General features: G+C 36.3%; 1 protein-coding gene across 1 annotated transcript; it reads left to right on the forward strand.

Moving 5' to 3' along the window:
- The first annotated feature begins 9,329 nt into the window (after positions 1 to 9,329).
- map1lc3b (microtubule-associated protein 1 light chain 3 beta) lies at positions 9,330 to 19,591 on the forward strand. Its single transcript, XM_028029316.1, has 4 exons — positions 9,330 to 9,580; positions 14,926 to 14,981; positions 17,526 to 17,632; positions 18,591 to 19,591. The coding sequence occupies exons 1-4, from the start codon at positions 9,541 to 9,543 to the stop codon at positions 18,796 to 18,798; spliced, it is 411 nt and encodes a 136-aa protein (XP_027885117.1). The 5' UTR covers positions 9,330 to 9,540; the 3' UTR covers positions 18,799 to 19,591.
- The last annotated feature ends 956 nt before the right edge of the window (positions 19,592 to 20,547 follow it).

The following is a 20,547-nucleotide window of genomic DNA, read 5'->3' on the forward strand; positions in this document are numbered from 1 at the left end:
TTTGTAAACTAAATATCTCACTTGCAAGCTAAATACTTAGCGTCAAACCTAAATGTTTAGCTTGATAAATAAGTATTTAGTTTGAGTCTGTACTGTTTATGAACAGATTTATAACATGGTGAAAATGACATTTTTTCACTTGTAACAGACTAAATAACTAAAATTATTGCTGTTAATTTTCAATCAAGTTTATTTGTTTAGCACATTTCAACCAGTAACAGATGTTACATTTTGTCAAGTACCAAAGAAAAACAAAACATCTAACAATAAAGCCTTACGCACAAACCTAACTGCTGAACTTTATGGAAAAATATTAATTAAAATCTTCCAATAAGATTAAGATAATTTAATCAAGTTTATTTGTGCAGCATATTTCAGCAACGAAGCAGTTCGAAGTGCTTTACTCTGTGAAAACATTCAAAAACAAAAACACCATAAGCACATCAAATTGTCAATAACTGAAAACCAGTAACAAAAAATCATTGCTACACATCAAAATGTTTATCAATGTTTCATTTATTATGTTTTAAAAGCAACTCTAACCAGGTGGGTTTAGTCTAGATGTAAAGGAACTCGGTGTTTCTGCTGTTTTTCAGTTTTCTGGAAGTTTGTTCCAGATTTGTGGTGCGTAGAAGCTGAATGCTGCTTCTCCATGTTTGGTTCTGGTTCTGGGGATGCAGAGCAGAACCAGAAGACCTGAGAGGTTCTGGAAGGTTGACCCAACAACAGCAGATCTTTAATGTATTTTGTTGATTTATAAACTAACAGAAATATTTTTGAATGTGTATCTTTCCGAACCGCGCTCATACACACACGGAGAGCTAAAAATCTATTTCAGGTGTCGCCGGCTGTGACCCTGACGCTGCTTCCTGCCGTCTGTTCGGCAGCGTCTGGGATCAGAACTTCTGTTCTTTACTACATCCATCTGTTCTCCACCTGCTTAGCTCAAATGTATCATTAATCACACGCCGGCACGGACAGAAATCTGCAAGTATGCAAATGGTCGCAGCAGCAACAGCAGAGACCCTGGAGCTGTGCAGACATGTATGACAAACACACGAGGGCCTGAGAGGTGCAGCCGTCCGGCCAGCTGCAGAGGTGGAAAGCAGGTGCGGAGGGGATTAAGTGTTCTGCTGCCTCTGGTTACACAGAACAGCCGATTCACGTTTGTGTGTCCCACTGATTGAAGCGAAGCGTTTACTGCAGAGTAAATGCAGATGAAGGACTAAAAGAGGCCATGTTATGTCATTACAGTGTGTTTGTGTGACAACAAGCTGTGATAATCAACTAATTATGGGAAACTCGCATGGCGGGAGGACACAAAGCAAACAGGTCACATATAAGAGATGCAGGAGCGCCAGAAACTGGAATCTTCTCATTGAAAATCATTTGCTTTCCGATTCAAAAATAATTTATTGATCCCAAAGGGAAAGTAAATGTTGTAACTCATTAATTCAAATTGTTCAAAGAGTTATTGTAGATGCTGATGGCTGTTGGCAGGAACAATGTCTCATAGCAGTCTGTGTTACAGTGAGTTTGAAGACGCCTCTGACTGAAGACACTCTGTTTTCCCAACACAGTCCCATGAAAAGGATGATCAGGGTCGTCCATAATTTTCTTCACTTTATGCATCGTCATCTGTTAAGACTTCAGAGGTTCTTTACAGAAAAATCTGCATCATTTACACTGTAAAAAATGAAGTTGTCATGTTCTGTGTTTTCTGTGTGTTAATTTCGAGTTTTCCTGTGTATCTGTGTTGTCCTGTCTCTTCTTGATTAGTTCCCAGGTATTTCTTGTTCCCTGATTACCCCCAGTGTATTTAGTGTCACGTGTGTGTCTGCTCTTTGTCAGGTCCTCGTCTAATGTGCGTTCTGTCCTCCGTGTTATCCAGTCATTTTAACGTTTGCTACCGGCGTCGAGCCCTGGTTTCCGCTCGGCCGTGCGGCCCGTTGCTGGACTGTGTGTTTCGTTATTAAAATCTACTATTCATCTTACCTGGGTCTGCTGCGTCTGCCTCACCACCTCTCACCACCAATTCATGACAGAAGTATATCCATCCATCCATGTTCTGTTCACCCTTGTCCCTAATGGGGTCGGGAGGGTTGCTGGTGCCCATCTCCAGCTACGTTCCGGGCGAGAGGCGGGGTTCGCCCTGGACAGGTCGCCAGTCTGTCGCAGGGCAAGACAGAAGTATATTTTACAGTAAAATGTGGTTGGCAAAACTTTTTTCCTTTTATTGTTAGATGGCATCATCATTGTTGATTTTGCAATTCAAATTGCTACTGGAGTCAATGTTTTACTGTAAAAAGGTTTTAACTTAAGGAAAATAATATTTTTTTCTAAAATCAACATAAAAACAACCTATAAAATGAATGTACAAGTGTAAAATATACAAGCAACTGTTTTCACCAGTTAATCAACAGCTTTAAATTCTCAATAGTTAACAATTTTACTGTATATTACTATTGAAAATACAGATTTTATTTTACAGTGTACTAACTTGCATTAGTTTAGGGAGGCTGATCATCCACTGGATAAATATTTATTTTGAAGCTAAATTATTTCTAAGCCAAATATTTAGCTTTGTAAATTGGTTTACCCTGCTAAATATACATTTAGTTTATACCTATAGTTTGTAAGCAGATTATTTAGCTAACTAAATAGTTTAGTTTGTAAACTAATTGTTTAGCCTACTAAATACATATTTAGACTTAAATTGAATATTTAGTTAGTTAGCAAAACAGTTAGCTTGCTAAGAGAATATTTAGCTAGCAAGTAAAATCTTTAACTTCTTATCTAAATGTTTACTCTCTAAACTAAATATTTAGATTTGAACTAAATAGTTTGTAATCAAATTATTTAGCTAAATGTCTAGGTGATTGACTAAATGTTTATCCTACAGCTAAATATTTAGAATTAAGGTAATATTTAGGTTGCTAACTACATGTTTAGCTAGCAAATAAAATATTTAGCTTACTTGCTAGCTAAATGCTTCTTAGTGACAAACTAGCATTCAAGACGCTGTGGGTTTACAAACTAAATATTTAATTTGAAGATAAATAGTTTATAAGGATATTATTTAGCTAAGTGTTGAGTTTATAAACTAGATGTTTACCCTGCTAGCTAAATATTTGACTGTTTAATTCATAAACTGAATGTTTAGCCTGCTAGCTAAATATTTAGCTTACTAACTAATTATTTAGCTATTCAGTAAAAAACTTTTCAACTTTTGTAACTCAGAAATTTCCTTTTTTCTGAGGTTAAAAATTATTAATTTTGGCAGATATTTACTTCTCCTTTTTTCTATGTACAATGAACTAATTCACCATCGTAATTTAGCTTTTTTTCCCGTCCACTTCACATTATTTTCTGCTGCTCTACCGTTTCTACAAACACATGTATAGCTTTCCGTGATCTCACCTGGGACCCTGCGGGGTTAAAGGTCAAGCCAAACTCTCTTGAACAGGACAGCAAACAAACCGCCCCACATAAAAATAATAAATAACAAAACAAAAGATGCTCCTGTATCCGTCTCATTCCTGAGAACCAGGTAAAACTCTGAGCCTTCTCCCTGACCTTCGCTGCCATGGCAACATAACCGCTCTCTGCTTTCTAATTGCTGTTGTCTTGGCAACAGCGCAAGCACAAAAAAAAGGAAGAAAGAAAAAGAGTCCAGAATCCTGAGTGTTTCCTGTTGCAGCGTCCCTCGCAGAAACATTTCGAACCACACACACATTTCTCCAAGCTGTCGCAGCAGAACTGACCCCGAACCCAGCAGAACTGACCCCGAACCCAGCAGAACTGACCCTGAACCCAGCAGAACTGACCCTGAACCGCAGGCTGGTCTGGAATAACTCAGATATATTGCCTTTTTTCTCGAGTTTCTGCCCTTTCGATGATGACGTTTCACTTGCTTATGCTCAAAGGGGAAGAGTTCAAGGCGTATTGACTGCGAGAAGTTAAAAATAAAATTTAAACTGAAGAGATACTAAAATAATTAGTATTTCCTGGAGCAACACCCTAAACCTAAAGTCTAAATCTAATTCCTCTCCTTTAAAGCCTGAGAAGACCTTAGAGAGATGTTGACTGGATCATAAAATAAATGGTTTATAAATATCAACTCTATTCATCCAGACGATGTTCCAGCAAGGAGAGGTTGCAGGGTTCAGCTTATTGAAAGAAAAAGGTTTTCACCCTTAAAACAACTCATTTTTTCTGTATTTCTGCACAAAACAATCAGATGAATTCAAGTCAGTGGAGTCGGATCAACTCAGCTGAAAATACTGATCTGATCAAACTGATTGATTATTATTATTTATGTTATCATCTGGTTGGAAACTATGTGCGTTTTCAGAATCAGCTTTACAAGACTTGATTTCATGCAACAACAAATAAACTTTAGAGATAATAAAATACTATTATTTTTTTACAGCATTTTCCACAAATATCAACATACCATAAAGAAAAGAATGTATCCATCTACTTTATTGCCATTTTTCTTTATTTTATACTCTTAAAACTGAAATAAAATAATGGTTCTTTAAATATTTAAACACATTTTCTTCAATAGACATTTATCAACAATTATGAACACTTTTTTTTTTTTTTAAAGATCAGGAAACAATTTGCGGCTCTTAAATAAGTTTTATTTCGCTGCGCTGAGGGGAAAATGACAAACCCGATTATAAAGGTTGCAGACTCAATGGTCTAGCCAAAGCAATAAGAGTAAAGCAGGATGTATAACTCACAATTTGGACTTATGGATGCCTTTTTATTGGCTTCATATGAAATCCTGAAAAAATACCTTGAAGCTCATGATTAGAATGTGACACATGGCAAAACCACAAAATCTTCCCATGTATTTATTTTTATAGTTTCTAGAGAAAATATCATAGTACACTTGAAATAAAACAAAACTAACTTGCAAGTAGGTCTAACAAGATAAAAGCTTGTTTTAAGTAAATAATTTCTTAATATTGGTTAAAGAAAAAGTAGTAGTTTCACTTAAACAAGACATTTTACTGATATAAGTGAAATAATCTACTAGTGGAACTAGAACTATTTCAAAACAAGCTCCTATATTTAGCTAAAGTTACTTACAGGTTAGTTTTGTCTTATTTCGACTGTACAGAGAAACTTGACCAAAAATACTTTTTGTGTTTTTACAGTTGTGCTCTTTATTTGAAAGTAGTTCTGACAGGAAACAGGGGGAAGAGACACGGCAAATGTCACCAGGCCGGGAATCAAACCTGCGTCCACTGCCACGAAGACCAAGGCCTCAATACATGGGTCGTGCCTTTCCCCTGCGCCACCACAGCACCCCGAGTGTTTGATTTTTAGACCTTTGCTGAGGTGAATCAAATAAGCTTTGCATGTAAGTACGGGCCGATTACAGATTTCCCAAAATTAAGGAAATCGGTACCAATAAATTGGTGCACTCCTAAATTATATACCATATTTTTGCACTTTATATATATATATATATTTCTTATTTTTTTTGAAAGGTGAATTTTTGCAGTGCAGTTAGGATCTCCAGAAACAATTCACATTTTGTGAATGTTCAGCTGGCGTTTCATTGTAAACCAAACTACCTGTGTTTACCTTCACCTGGATATTAGCTACACTGGAATTGTTTTTCTTTTTTTCTCTTGCTGTAACATATAAACCAGTGTCAACATTTCATTTCACACGTCTATACAGTTTACTGAGACCCCCTGTGAAATCACACCACCTCCCAAAGAGCAGAAGGGAGGTCCAAGTATTGACAGCTAATATTTGATTGAGGGAACCAGGCGTCCTGTGACTCCTCCGCTCCTGTCTAGGTGCGTTATCACCTGTGTTTGACGTGCAGAGGTTGAGATGCTCCGCTCTTTAGATTCCACGCTGGGGCAGATATACAGCCTGACTGTGGGGGATCGTTTCTAACTGGCTTCATTTCTGACTCGGCGACACCTGCGCACGTGCAAACACTAATGTTTCCCAATAACACGCTCGCGCTCGAACACCTGACTGAGCGCCGGTCGGGGGTTCAGGTGGAAGTCCGCAGGGAAGGGTCTCACAGCAGGGCTGACCTAAAAATATAAAGTGGAGAGATGTCTTTTGTTTATGAACGAGCAGAGTGAAACCAGCAGAGCTGATGTAACAGAAAATACTTTGAATCACCTGGAGAAAATCACACGAGGTTAGCTAGAAAATCACACGAGGTTAGCTAGCTGCGTCTCTTTTCTTTTCCTTTACCGTGAAGTAACAATGGCAAAGATACGTGACGATGTTTGTCCCCTAAATACACAAACTTCACTATTCAGCCAAATCAACAAGGAGGTGAAACAAAATAAATGTCTCTACTCACTTTATCCGGGTTCATCTACTTGTGGATGATGGATATGGCAAACTGATCGGCATTAGAGACTAAACATTATTTGAATAAAAATAGTATATTAGCACTTAAACTGTTATAAAAAATGAAATGTTGTGTTTGCATATACATATTAGAGAAATAAAAACAGCTAAAAGCTATCTCCTGTTCCCGTACAAGCTAGCATTAGCACGTTAGCACAGCTAGTTGCTCCTAAATGTTAGAAAAGTAGCAAGAGAAATAGGAGGATAAAATACTGGAGAATGTAAAATCACAGGAATGAAAAAAAGAGTCAAAATCAACTGTTTACTTGTTCCTGTGGATATAAAATAGCAGTAGCATTTTAGCATAACTAGTTGCTACTAAAAGTTCAAAATAGTGACAGAGAACATTGCATTTTGAGAAGCAAAAAGATCAGCAGAGCTAGGATGGTAGAAAAGTTGCTACATAGACTTTTATTTTCTTCAAAAGTCTAAAAGAAACAAAAACATTTGGATTAATTTTATGGCACCAATTCACAAGAAATACTCATGAGGCATTTTGGGAAAAAAAGTTAATTCAATCCAATTGTACAGACAAATTCTGATCAAAATACATGCATTCAAAAATGCCATTATTAAACCACATATTAATATGTATTAAACCACATATTAAGAAAATGGTGTTCTTTGCCGCAGGCCTAACTTCCTGGAACATTTCACAACCCGAGACATGGTGCTCTTCTTCTTCTGTCCATATCTGGTTGGGTTGTCATAGGAACCCAACCAGATATGCAACCCAGCCATTTTCTAACTGACTGGGTTGGTTGTCTTTGTGTAGCAATGTCTCTCAAAATAACTACTAAATTAAGCGTTGCACCAGCAATACCAGTCGTGAATCTCCTGATGTCAACTTACGATTAAAGACGTTACATTTTGTTTTGAAATAGGACAGCAGAAGTTTCCCACAGAAAAGCTGACTTATGATTTTATTATTGTTTTTTATATAATTTGTTTTCTTCTTTTTTATTTAAAGCTTTTTAAAGCTCTAGTTGCCAACTATTAGAGCTTAATTGATCAAATTCCTGATTTATTCATCCTAGCCCTCTTCCACCAAGTGATTTTTACATGTAAGTAATAAAATGTTTGTTGTTTATTCAGTGTATTGGCTGAATGAAGATGCACCTTCATGACCCCAGAGCCGTTTCGGCTACAGCGGTCAAAGTGCTCCCCCTGCTGGTCAGTCAGTGACGCTGCAACCTTCCTGTTTAGGTTGTCACATTAATGGGGATTTTTAACGATTTTTCAGATTTTAGTGGCGTTTTACCGGCATGATCAAATAAGGAACATATTTAAAAACTAAATTATTCTCATATTGACGTATTAAAAACGATTTATTTCATTTAATAGCTTTTAAATTAAATCTGCCTGCAGTTAAATTAAATTACTTTTTTTCTCTCCTAAGCAGAAAGATTATTTTTACAAGCTGACTTTGAGTTATTATTATATATTTTTTGACATGTTGGTGTTATCTTATCTTGGACATGACCCTGAAACTAAACCTCAGCATTTGACCGTTTTATATTCCGCTTGCAGTATTGTTACTCCTTTCTTCAAATTAATTGGTAATTTTTAATAAAGTATTTGTTTTACTTGGACTTTAAAACATCTATATATTTCAGATAGATCATAGTAGATCACATGTAACCAGGTTTCTGTTTGACTCATTTACAGATTAACTTTAGCTTTGAATGTATGGCTTAAAAATATATGGCTTAAACTAATTAATTAAAAAGAGCTAAAATATAATTAAATTAAAAATATTTTAGCTGTTTGTATTTTCTGTTCATCATTGTGATATTAGCTGGCTGTTTGTGCTTTACAATAAGTTAAATCAAATTTAAATGAATCAAATGGGAATAAGCTTTTTGTTTTAAAATTTGAATTTGACCTGTTTGTATTAAATAAAAAGTACTGCATTACGACGTTATTTGTTAATTGGTGCTTTTTAATAAATAAATCAAATTAGTCAAACTTCAGTGATTCTGAATTATTAAAATGAAACAGTTCAACAGTGATCAACTTCCATCCATCCATCCATTTTCTTACACCCTTGTCTCTAGTGGTCAGGAGGTGCTGGTGCCCATCTCCAGCGAACGTTTCACCCTGGACAGGTCGCCAGTCTGTCGCAGGGCATAATCAACTTCCAATTTGTCCCTTTTACATTGTACATTTTTAATTTTTTAAAAATTTGATTGAACTTAATTAGAATTTTTATGTTTTGAGTGCAACAAAATGCGTCTCCAGAGTGATTTCAGTTGCTAGTTTAAAATAAGCTGAACTGGATTGATTGTATTGAATTTATTTTATGTACAAGGAAACTAACCTAAATCTGAATTTAACCCACTAACATGTAGTGTATAGATTTATCAATCAATCCTGAAATGGAATAAAAGCTTCTAGGAAAGTGGCGTAAAGGGATCTTTCAGTATTAAGATATATTTGAGATGCTGCAGGATGAACATCAATGATTGTTCAAAAATCTGTCTTGTAATCCAATTTTAAAACTGATTTTCTTATTCCAAAACGGGTTCATGGGCCTGTGCAGCACAGACTTTCTTAGCTCTACTGACAGCACTGTAACAATGAAAAAGTAATAATTGTTAAAAAAAACATTTTGACAAAATTTTGAAGTCTTGTTTGAGCAACAGCAGCATCAATAAAATAATCAGCGAATTACGATTAAACAGTCTGTTTCATTCCGTAACAGGTCTAATTAGCACCATAAATAAGTTAACACAAATGTTGGGTGAAAACATTCAATTAATAATGTCTAATTAGTTTAGTTTAGTTCTGTTTAGTTCTGTATGTCTTAATCTTGTTATTTATTCTCATCTTTAGCTAAACGGAACAGAACTAAATTGAAGCGGACGCCAGCCAATGAGAGACGCAGACGGCTGAGTGACGTCAGAGGTCAGCTGACAGGTTTGTTTTGCTTGCCAGAGCTCGATAAAAACAGAGAGGCAGGAAGGAAGCGACGACATTACAGCAGCTCTGAACTCAGCCACCTGGACGACCTCCACTTTTCATAAAGCCTTCGCTTTTCTTTCTGGCATTAATTTCCCTTTTTATTTCTCTCTCTTTTTTTTTGGCTTTTATCTCGTGTTGACTCTGCTTTTTAACGCTGCCAGCTGACTTTGACGCAATATGTCTTCAGAGAAAACCTTCAAACAAAGAAGGACCTACGGTGAGTCTCTGCTTCTTTTACGACCTGCTGCTGTTTTCCGTCAGGTTTTATCTGCAGACATCTGTACGTTTCAAAATGACTATAATATCTCTGCGTGCAGCAGAGATATTTCTGACTATTGGTGTGTCTGTGGGAGCTGATTTAGGCCTCAGTGCTGCTGTGGGGTTAAATGGGGGTTTAAATATGGCATGTTGGCTGTTTGCTGCACAGCCTGGCCTCCCTTTATCTCTCTCTCTAGTGTTTACTTGAATGTGAGCAGAGGCAGGAAAACAAAGTGGTGTCGAAATGCAGAGCAGAGAGGAGGAGAGCTGCAGGATTGGGGGGCAGAAGACAAGAATTTCCTTTGTGTGTGTCAGTTTGTTCACCAGCTTTGGTATTTATCTTGATTAGCTGTGGAGATGAACTGTGAGAAGATTGCTCAAATTTCACTTTGGCTTTAGTTTCTTTAAAAGTGTTAACATTCTGTTAAGACCTGCTGATTCTGTTTGTCTAAACTTTGTTTTAACACAACAAAATCTACATAGATTTTAAAACATGTAGCGAAAGTATTTGTAGGTTGCACAACAACCAGTCTCTACAGTTATTTTTTTATATTTGTACGTCACATTTAAAAGCAACTTGAAAGTGAAAAACTAAAATTCTTTCAAGATTCTTTGTCATCATATTTACTTCTGCATGTTGCAATCAGACTAGTCATGATAAATTTTGTTTAATAAATTGTCCCAGTAATTATTGCGATAAATGATAATGTTGTTTTGAGGCCATTTTCAAGTAATGTATTGACATTGGCAAAAATAATGCAAGTTTTCCCTCTCAAAGACCAGCAGAGTTTTAATTTAAGAACTGGAAGATATTTTAAATACCCAAAATGAAACAAAATAAAACATAACAGCCAGAAATGATAAATAAAAACTACTCGCAGTGAAAACCAGAAACAAAATGGGATTTGTCTAACTCATTTTAATTTAATGCAGGTAATTGCTTGTTGCTACATGCTGAGGTACAATACAAAAATGTAGTTTTTAGGTCCTAGATATAAAAAAATCAAACACATAAAAGACAGAATTATTAAATAGCAAACATTACATTGAACCAGATTCAATACAGGCCAAAAAAAGTGGGATTGTTTCAGATTTTTTTTATGCATGTAAGGAGCAGTGGGGGATAAAAATCCAGATGTTTTGTGATGTGGGATAAAGCGTTCTGGGAGTCATTGCATACATAATAGTACAAGATAAAATTCAGTGTAAATTCAATGACTAAAACAGTTTGATTATAATGACTGTATTTCTTTCATGCTTTCTTAGTACATTGTACTTTTCAAACGTTTAGCTGACAACTTCTAATAATCCAGATTAGTAAAGACCCAAAACAATCCCAAAAGCTAAAAAAAAAGCTCAACGGCTTAATTTTAAAGGCTAATGAAACATTTTTCAAATAATCTACATGGCCTCCAAAATAAACACCACTTATTTGTTTTCGACATGTTGAACCTGTTGGTGTGAAAGAAAAAGATCCTGAACAGAACCTCGAGCCCTGGAAATATGTTTTCCCCGCAGCGCTATTAATAACTGACCTGTGGCGAACCGTCATGTCGCTGGTCCAAAATTACTCAACTTGCGCGTGTGGGGCAGCCCAGCAAACAGAAGCGTCACGTGTGGGGAAACACATTTCTGTGACTCGCAGCTTCATGTTCAGAACCACAGCTACTGGGTGGGGAAGAGGTCCAAACGTTCAGAACCATCTGGAGCTGAAACCAACCATTATTTGAGTAACCGATTAATCGATTAATCAGATCAAAAATAATTGGCACATTCTGCACACTTTTCAATATAACCTCTTAAGTGTTTTTTATACCATAGAAATAAATTTAAAATATGCTGATTTACATAAATGATAAACATTTTATTCCCTAAAAAGACGCGACAGCTTTCCTTTAGTGAACGCCTGATCATTTGTAGCAACATTAATATGTGAAAAGCTCAGCTTTTCCTGCTTGACTTAACAATGTATGGCTGATTTATTTACTGATTAATGGAATAGCAAATGGTGCTTAATAAATTCACAAATATATATATATTTTCTACAGAATTTGAACCAAGTGAAATTAAAACTATAGCATTGTAAAAGTGCTAGCTAGAACATATTTATAAACAAAGAAGGTTTTCTTTCATCTTAAAAGCAAAATGTATATTCTTTTGGCTTCATTAGTGGTCTAAATATGTGATTCTTTCTGCATTTAGCCTTTTGAAGAGTCTTTTGTATACTCTGTTAATGATTAATTGATTACTAAATTAGCGATTAATCACAATCGTTTCAGCCCTGATAAAGTCACTCTGTTCTTTTTCTTGCCCGTCTGGAAAACTTTCAAATGGACGCATCTGTCTTGTTCGAAGCAATCCTTTTTTTTTTTTTTTAGTACCAGGGGGTCTTTTGTGGTCTCTAGTGTCCCTTAAATGAAAGTAGGCTGACAGGAAAGGGGGGAGAACAGGGAGGAGACATGCGGCAAATATTGCCGGGTTCGGGAATCGAACCCGTGACAGCCACGTCGAGGACTCAAGGCCTCCAAACACGCTATCCCCTACGCCCCGAAGCAATCCTTTCTACGCTTATTCTGAAATAAATATTTGCTGACTAATTCTCATAATTCCTCACGATTAATCGGATTAATCGTTTCAACCCTAGAACCGTCGCTGGTTGTTGACCTGTTACTGTGACTCAACCCTTCTGATGTATTTGACGTTGCGAGTTAAAGCTGCTGGTTTGATGGTTTAGCAGCTGTGATGAGCTGATGAGGAACCTCTGAGCCGACTCATTCCCAGGTTGTGAAACACAACAGAAGCACGTGAGAAAAGCCATGAAAACGTCTCCAGGGCGAATGCTTCCCACTCTGGGTTTGTTTGTCCTCTTTTTTTGAACGCTGCTGACTCAGAGGCTTCGCAGGTCATGAGAGACTGACTCTGTTCTCAACTGAAACCTGATCACCGATTGGCGTTTTTACATTCCCTCTGTGTTGGCGTGAAAACGGCCTGAAGGAAGTGGCCGTTCAGTCACACTCTGACCGCAGTCAGTCGTCTTGAGTAAACATTTTGTTTGGAGACGGTCACAAGACCGAAGCAGCAAATTGAGACGGCACAACTTAATGTTGCAAACCGTTTCTGATTTTATTTGCCCACCTGATTGGTTTGATTCAGTCAAAGTTCAGCTGTTTATCAGCCTCATACAGTTTATCAGCCTGTATGTAAATTTCTACCTGGTAATGACTTAAAAAAAACAAATTTCCTGGTTCTGGACCTTTAAAATTGGTCTAACTTGATGTATTTTGACGAAACAGAAATAAAATGCACCAATCAGGACCAATTTGCTGATTCTAGCTTCTTTAAAAAGGCTTGAAATTCACACAGTTTGTTTTGCTGTCTGTTCAACATCTCAGCTGCTACAACATTCCTGCAGTGTTGGCAGAATATTGTTTACTATTTATTGTGAAAAATCTATTATGATAACATTTCCTGTTGTTGTTGTTACCATAAATGTCAGTTGATGTTAAAAAAATATTTTCATTTTCTTTCTGCACCGATTTTTCCACAAGAGCATTGATAAATATCAGTAAATTTCAAAATATGATTAAATGAAGTCTGTGTTCAGTGATTTAAATCACATTTCTTAAAGTAAGTAGCTGCCTGAACAAACTTACCTCAAATAGAAATGATTTTAAAAAGCTGTCTTCATGTTTGTGGTCTTACAGTCACAGCAAAACAATTACCTAAAACACATGTGGTAAATAGTTATACAATGCTACCACAAAACTATTGTGGTAAAATATCGCCCACCAAATATTTTGTATGTCGTGCATCAATAATGCAAAGATTGCAATTCAGTAGCATCTCTGTTATTGATAGTATAACGTTAAGTGTAACGTTATAGAGTAACTTTAATTCGTTTTTCTTGTTCAAACTGGATTCATTCAGATCTTGTCGGTTCAATTAAACGCCATTAAAGCGTAATAAAATAGATTTGGTCGTCCGTAAGTCATCACTTCCAGGTACGTCATTAACCACGGAAACTGATTCAGAGGAAAACGCAGCAGAAAGACTAAAGTCTCAGAATGAATTGAGAAAATATGGTTTCATCTTTACCGTCTTAAAAAACAAAAAGGATTCACAACAAAACTGTAAAGAGCCCCAAAAAGGGCAGAATCGATTGTTAAACAACGATTAATCATTTCTGCTTTCCCTTTTCCCTTTTGGTTGCTCTAATTTGATTTTTAATTCAGATTTCTGTTTAAATATTTTGTTTTTTACTTTCAAACAAAAGCAGATTTTAAAGTTCCAAAGTTTGGGTGCAGGGCTGCAACTAACGATTATTTTAGTTATTAATTTTTGGTTATTCTGACGATTAATCAATTAATCTTATAAAAAATTTTGGCACATTCTGTGGATTTTTCACTTAATCGCTTAATCTTATTTTATACAATATAATGAAAATATAATAAAGGATGCAAGTAAACAAATGTTTCAAGAAAACAAATATTTTAATGCCTAAAATGTAGTAACAGTAGTAACTCCTATGTGAACATTTGATCATTTGTAGCAATGGATGCATCTGCAGCTGAAAATGTCCTAATAAAATCAACATGTTCAGGCTGATCTGCTGATTATTTTTGGAATTAACTGATTCAATAATTGGATAGAAAAACCTTCTTAAAAGGTGCTAACTGTTTTTATCTTAAATGCTAAATGTATATATCTTTGGTTCAGTTTTGGCTTAATTTCTGCTCTGAGTAAGTTGTTCTTTTAGAAAATGACCTTTTTTGAGTTTGTATCAGTTAATGATTAATTTATTTCTAAATTAGTTGATTATTTCAATGATCAATTAATCACGATTAATCGCTTCAGCCTTAATAAAGTTCTTCTAGTGAGTAGTTCTGCCAGCGGTTCCCTCCTCTCTCCAATGGGAGACATCCCTCCATCTTGCAGGAGGCAGTCCTCCTGCCTGCAGACTTTTTCTGCTGAGAAATAAATGTTTGCTCTCTTATTCCCATAAACGTGTCAGCTCTCGGTCTCTCTGCAGAGCTCTGCCTCCTGTCGCCATGTTGGCACTGGTTTAAATACTGGATTTGCAAACATCAACAGCAACTCTTGCAGTACAGCCTGTCCATATGAGGGGAGTTTTTTATTTTATTTAAATTGTAGCGTAAACCTGTTGAACCACAATTGCCTGTATGTTGTAACCAAATCCATTATGATGCAGAACAACTTTATTCAAATTGCAGTGCTTGGATTTTCCCTCTTCCTCTCTTCTAACGGCTCGTTCTGATGCTTCTTTCCTGTTTTCTCTCCCAACAGAGCAGCGAGTAGAAGATGTCAGACTGATCCAGGACCAGCACCCCAACAAGGTTCCTGTGAGTTCAGCTGCCAAACGTAAAACTGAAACTAGTGTCTGGGTTTTTTTTCTTTTCTTCCTTTTTAAAACGCTCACAGGAAGACGAGAGGCTTCCTGCAGCAAAAACTTCACCGACCGCACACTTCCTGGGCGATCACCTTTGTTCTCCTCTGTCTGTCTGACAGGTTTCTGCTTTTCTTCTCCTTTATTTCTCAGAGCTTCCAGAAACTGCTGCCGATCAAAATAAATCAAAGTGGTAGTTTATTTTAGGGCTGAAACAAATAATTGTAATTAATCAACTATTGACATAACCATCAACAAATCTGGTAATCTATTAATTAACTCAAAAAAGGGCCATTTAATGAAAGAACAACACAGTCAGAGCAGTAATTAAGCCAGAACTGTACAAAAATGTATACATTTGGCATTTAATATTAAAAACTCTTTGTTAGTAAATATGTTTTTCTCCTAGTGACATTTTTAGCTTCACCCAGTTTGAATTCTGCAAAACAAATCTTGTATTTAGAAACTTTTGCTTCCCAACTGTCAATTAGTTAATTCATAAACTAATCATAGATCACCTAGATACTGTACAAAGACAAGCAGTAAGGGTGAAAAGTATTTTTTAAACTTAAGATTCATCCTTTGCTACAAATGATCCAGCGCACACTAAAGGACGGCATCTTAAGAAACATAAAGTTTGATCAAAAAAGGTATTGGATTGTTTGCATCTATTAATGTATTTCTAATCTCCCTTTTTCTTATGATTAATCGATTAGTCGGCAGAATAATCTATAGATTAATCGATAACTAGAATAATCTTTAGTTTCACCTAAACGTTATTTGTTAAGTCGTCTGTGAGGTCGATTCTTGCTAAGCCACTAGAAAGCAGAAGCTCACTTTGTGTTCAGCAACTCGTCGTATCATCAGCAGATAGAGTATCAGCTCTGCTGTCCATCTGCTGCCGGCGGCGGCGCACCCCGCCCCTCCATCTCTGCTTTCTCTGCTTCCTGTTTGGTCCTGTGGTTAGAACCTGCTGGGTCACATCGTGCGGCCAGAGCGAAGGCAGATGTGCTGCGTCACTGTAATGAAACACCATGAAGACGAGGCGACGTCTCGCGTTCCAAACGAACCCTGAGCTAAACGTGGATTAATTCAGAGTTTAAAAATAAAAATCATCTCTCACATGAGATCAAGCTGGACTTCTCTCCATTCAGGCTAATTCTTGCTTTTGCGTTCTGGTCAGTTTTCAAAAATATTGACACTTGCTGAAGTTTTCCACATTTTGTCACGGCGCAACCAACCAAACAAACAAAAGCAACGACTTTAGAGAAGCAACTGAAGATAAACCACAATACTCAGAAAAATTGAGTTTACAGGTTAAAATGTTGATGACAAGGCAGTTTGAAAATGTTTGCTTCGTTACACTGTCAGCTACTTTTCTTTAGCGTTAGCTTCTGCTAGTTTTTTGTGTTTATTGGTCTAGCATTAGCTTCTGCAATTAAAAAAATGTTTTTAGAGGTTTAACATTAGCTTACTTTTTATGTGTTTAGCATTAGCTTCTGCTAATCTTTTATGTGTATGCTAGTTTAAAGTTAGCTTCTGCTAATCTTTTATGTGTATGGTAGTTTAAAGTTAGCTTCTGCTAATCTTTTATGTGTATGGTAGTCTAACGTTAGCTTCTGCTAATTGTTTTATGTATTTAGCAGTTTAGAATTACCTTCTGCAATTTTTTATACTTTTAACAGTTTAATACTAGCTTATGTGAATGTTTTGCGTTTATGTTTTTAGCATTAGCAGAGCTAAGATTCTTCTTGCATTTGGATTAGTGGTTAGTGAAGCTAATGTTTGGGTAAGCTGTATTCGCAACTGACAATAACTACTGCCCACTTTTATGGCAAACTGCCATTACTCCATTACTACCACGGTGGCCATTTTGAAAAATGTTCACCAGAAAAAGGAAACACAAGATAAAGAAAATACATCTGATTTTTAAGGTTCATTTTTAAGGCTATGATTTGACAACAGACACATTCATCTAATTGCCAGTTTTAGTGCAAAATTTATTTCCTACCATGGCAGCCATTTTGAATTTTTTATTTTTATTTCTATGTTCCAAATATGCACGATTTAACACAAAAGTATAAATATGTGATAAATATTGGCAAATTTAGTTGAAAATTTTATTTTTTCAAGAATTTTTCATTTATTCTTTTTTTTATTTAAATTGCAACTTTGTGCCAAGTTAATTTTTGGTATCTGCGTGTTAAATAATTATCTGCTGCATTAAGAGAGACTGCTGGGTCAGAGGGTTAGATGTTCACACAGCTTCTGCATTTCAGCGAAATGAAAACAGAAAACATCTTCTGGCTTCTGATTTTAAATGTTTTAGTAGAAATAAGTTGATTTTTAACGGAACTGCAGCCTCATTCCTCTGGTTTCTGCTCCAACTCAGATCTATCTGAAGTGTTCTGGTTGTTTCTGGCCCACTGGGTCTGACTGCAGGTTAACTGCTGGAGAATCCAGAATGAATGTGATTGTTTCCTGTTTTCTGCTCCTGCAGGTCATCATTGAGCGATATATAGGAGAAAAGCAGCTGCCCATCCTGGATAAAACCAAGTTCCTGGTACCGGACCATGTCAACATGAGCGAACTCATCAAGATCATCAGGTACAAACTCAATATTTAATCAGCACTTCTTGCTTTAGTCCTTTCTGTTTTCATCTTTTATCCAATTCTTTTGGATCGTATAGTGGTCAATACTCTTGCGTTGTGGCCGCAGCGACCCCGGTTCGAATCCGGGTCACGGCACCAAATTGTTGTGGGAAGAACTATTTTACCAAGCACTGTCAGGTGAAATCACTCAATCAGGTTTATTCATATATTGTGCACAATACAGAGAGCTTGTAGGACAGGTCTGGATGAAAAGCTCTGTTGGATTTAGGGCCTGAAATGCTTTAAAGTTCCCAAACCTGCACCTGCATGTTGATTGTCAGTGTCTCTAATGAGTCTTTCATGGTGGAGCTGCATAATTTAGCTTAAAACTGTGAAGTGGAAAGAAAAAGATTCTTGGCATTTTTCACAAAGAAAAGTCTGAAGTATTGTATTTTGAAAAGGTTTAAAGAGAAAAACATATTTCAAAATTCCTTTTAAATATTTCTAAAGTTGCGTCACAAAGTCAGTGAAATGATCACCATGAAATACTTTGGCAATGTGAGGTTTATCAATTAACCATCCAAAAACGCTTTACCGTTTTTTTTTTTTTAGTGGCAGAATCCTAAAACAGCTGAAAATAGGCAGAACTGAGAGACTGAACTCTCATTTTCCAGGAATGAGTTAGTGAGAAAAAATGTAATGAACACGTTTTATGTAGACTGTGGACCAGTTCAGGGAAGCACACCTTTAAAATATCAGCAGTAACTTCAACACATCCAGGTAAATATGAAAGGTTTGATGCAAAAGTCGACATGTTGTTGATGGGTCCTTAAATCAGAGAACGATAAAGAGAAGAAAAATAAATGGAAACAAAAGAAGGAAAGATGAGAAAAAAGGGTTTGACGCTGTATGCTGATGAAACTTTCCTTTTTCTTATCGGTTTTCTGCTGTCATGTCTCTGTCTGCCCACCAGGAGGCGCCTCCAGCTGAACTCCAACCAGGCCTTCTTCCTGCTGGTCAGCGGCCACAGCATGGTGTCCGTGTCGGCGCCCATCTCTGAAGTGTACGAGCGCCAGAAGGACCAGGACGGCTTCCTGTACATGGTGTACGCCTCCCAGGAGACGTTCGGCAGCCACAGCCACAGCCGGGGCCCCTGGGGGCCCTCGCCTCCTGTGCTGTAGCTGGATTTATGACCATGTGTTTATACGAGTTTCAGTGAGGTCACATCTCTATGGATCCATTTATATAAATATATACATAAACCGTTATTAAGCCCAGCTTTATGGTTGGAGGTTCAATAGGAAGCGGCTCCTGAGTTCTCCTGTTGTTTTCATGCAGGATTTTATTCAAAGTTTGTGAATTTTCTTTTTTTTTTTTTTCTTTTTGAAACTCTGGAGTAGATGCTTATGCTTCCTCATTCCCATCATGTTCCCATTTTTATTCCCGTCTCTTCCTTCCTCTCACCGTAACGTCTCGGAGCAGACCGCTGTTTGCGTAAAATAAATGGAAATTTAAGCGATAGTGTGCAGCTTTCTTAGGAGTGTCACCAAGTCGAGTTGTGGACCCACTACAAGGAGCTGATGATGATGATGTCGCCTGTGAGGAAGGGCAGGGATGTCTTTGTCTTCTTCTTCCCTCGTTTCATTTCTTTGTTAAAAACTCCCAGAAGTTCGGAGCGCTGCGATCGTGGGAATCAAACGCCTCCCTGTTGGGTTTGTTTGAAAGGGCTGAACTCGCTCCCGCTCCTCCTCCTCATCTTCATCATAACATGTTGAGGTTTAGCTGCTTTATACTGAAGTGTTATTATTTTTGGGGTTTGTTTTATTTAATGTGATTTTATTCCATGGTTTTGTAAAGGTGTCCTGTTACACAGGGGCGGCGGATTTGTCAAAACGTCGCATCCAGCAATATCTCACAGCATCCTTTATGTATTTATGTTGGTATTTTGTAAACAATAAAAAGAGATGCAAAATATTATTGTCTTTAGTTTCTGGGAGTAAAAACAGCCTTAAAGATCTGGTTTGTTTTAAAGATCTGCAGTTGAAACCAAAAACTTACTTTTTCTCTGTCTGAAGTTGAATTAAACCAAACGTCTCTAGACTTAAGTTAGAATCACCAAAGTTAGTTTTATTTGATAAAATCAGGAAAATTTAGTGAGAGGAATTAATTTTATATATATTTTTACAACTTTCATTATATTAATAAAACTACTTGGTTTCAATTCAGTGTTTCCAACGTTTGGAAAGTGCTTGATTTCTGTGTAAAGTCCTTGAAAGTCATTGATATTTAAACTACAGTTTCTTAATGAAGAACAATCTAAAGTTTGACTAAAAGCTTAAATTTGGAAAATGTTAACAGTTAAAACAAGATATTTAAAGACAAATTCTTTTTCACTGAAGTTCAATCAGACTAAACTTCTTTTAGGTCAAAATTACAACAATTATTTCTGTTTGCTACATGGAAGAAAACTTGGCAAGATTTCTTTTTTTTTTTAGATTTTTTTTGCAAACATTTAAATTGATAAAATTAAAATTTTAATTTTATTTTGTATAATATGGAACTAAACATATTTTAGTTAGTCAGAAATTATCCTGTTGATTTCTGAAATTAATCAGGAATTAATCTCAGAAATTTGTCGGTGAAACCTCAGAGATTTTTAGATTAATCTCAGATATTTTCTAGAAGAAATATGGAAAATGTTTGACTTTTGGAAACTTTCTAAGTTTCAAAAGTTGAAAATATTTAACTTTTGAAACTTAAAGTCCCAAGTTTTCTTTCTAGAAAATTTTAGAGTTTTCAGTGGAAATTTACTCCTCTGGTTTTTCTATCCACAGTGGCCTTAGTACGCTTAATAAAAGATATCAAACAAATGTCACATAATAGTGAATTAAAATAACTTCTTTCGTTCTTTTGTATTGTTTTTATCTCTA

This window comes from Xiphophorus couchianus, chromosome 2 (genome assembly GCF_001444195.1).
Source record: "Xiphophorus couchianus chromosome 2, X_couchianus-1.0, whole genome shotgun sequence".
Classification (NCBI taxonomy): domain Eukaryota; kingdom Metazoa; phylum Chordata; class Actinopteri; order Cyprinodontiformes; family Poeciliidae; genus Xiphophorus; species Xiphophorus couchianus.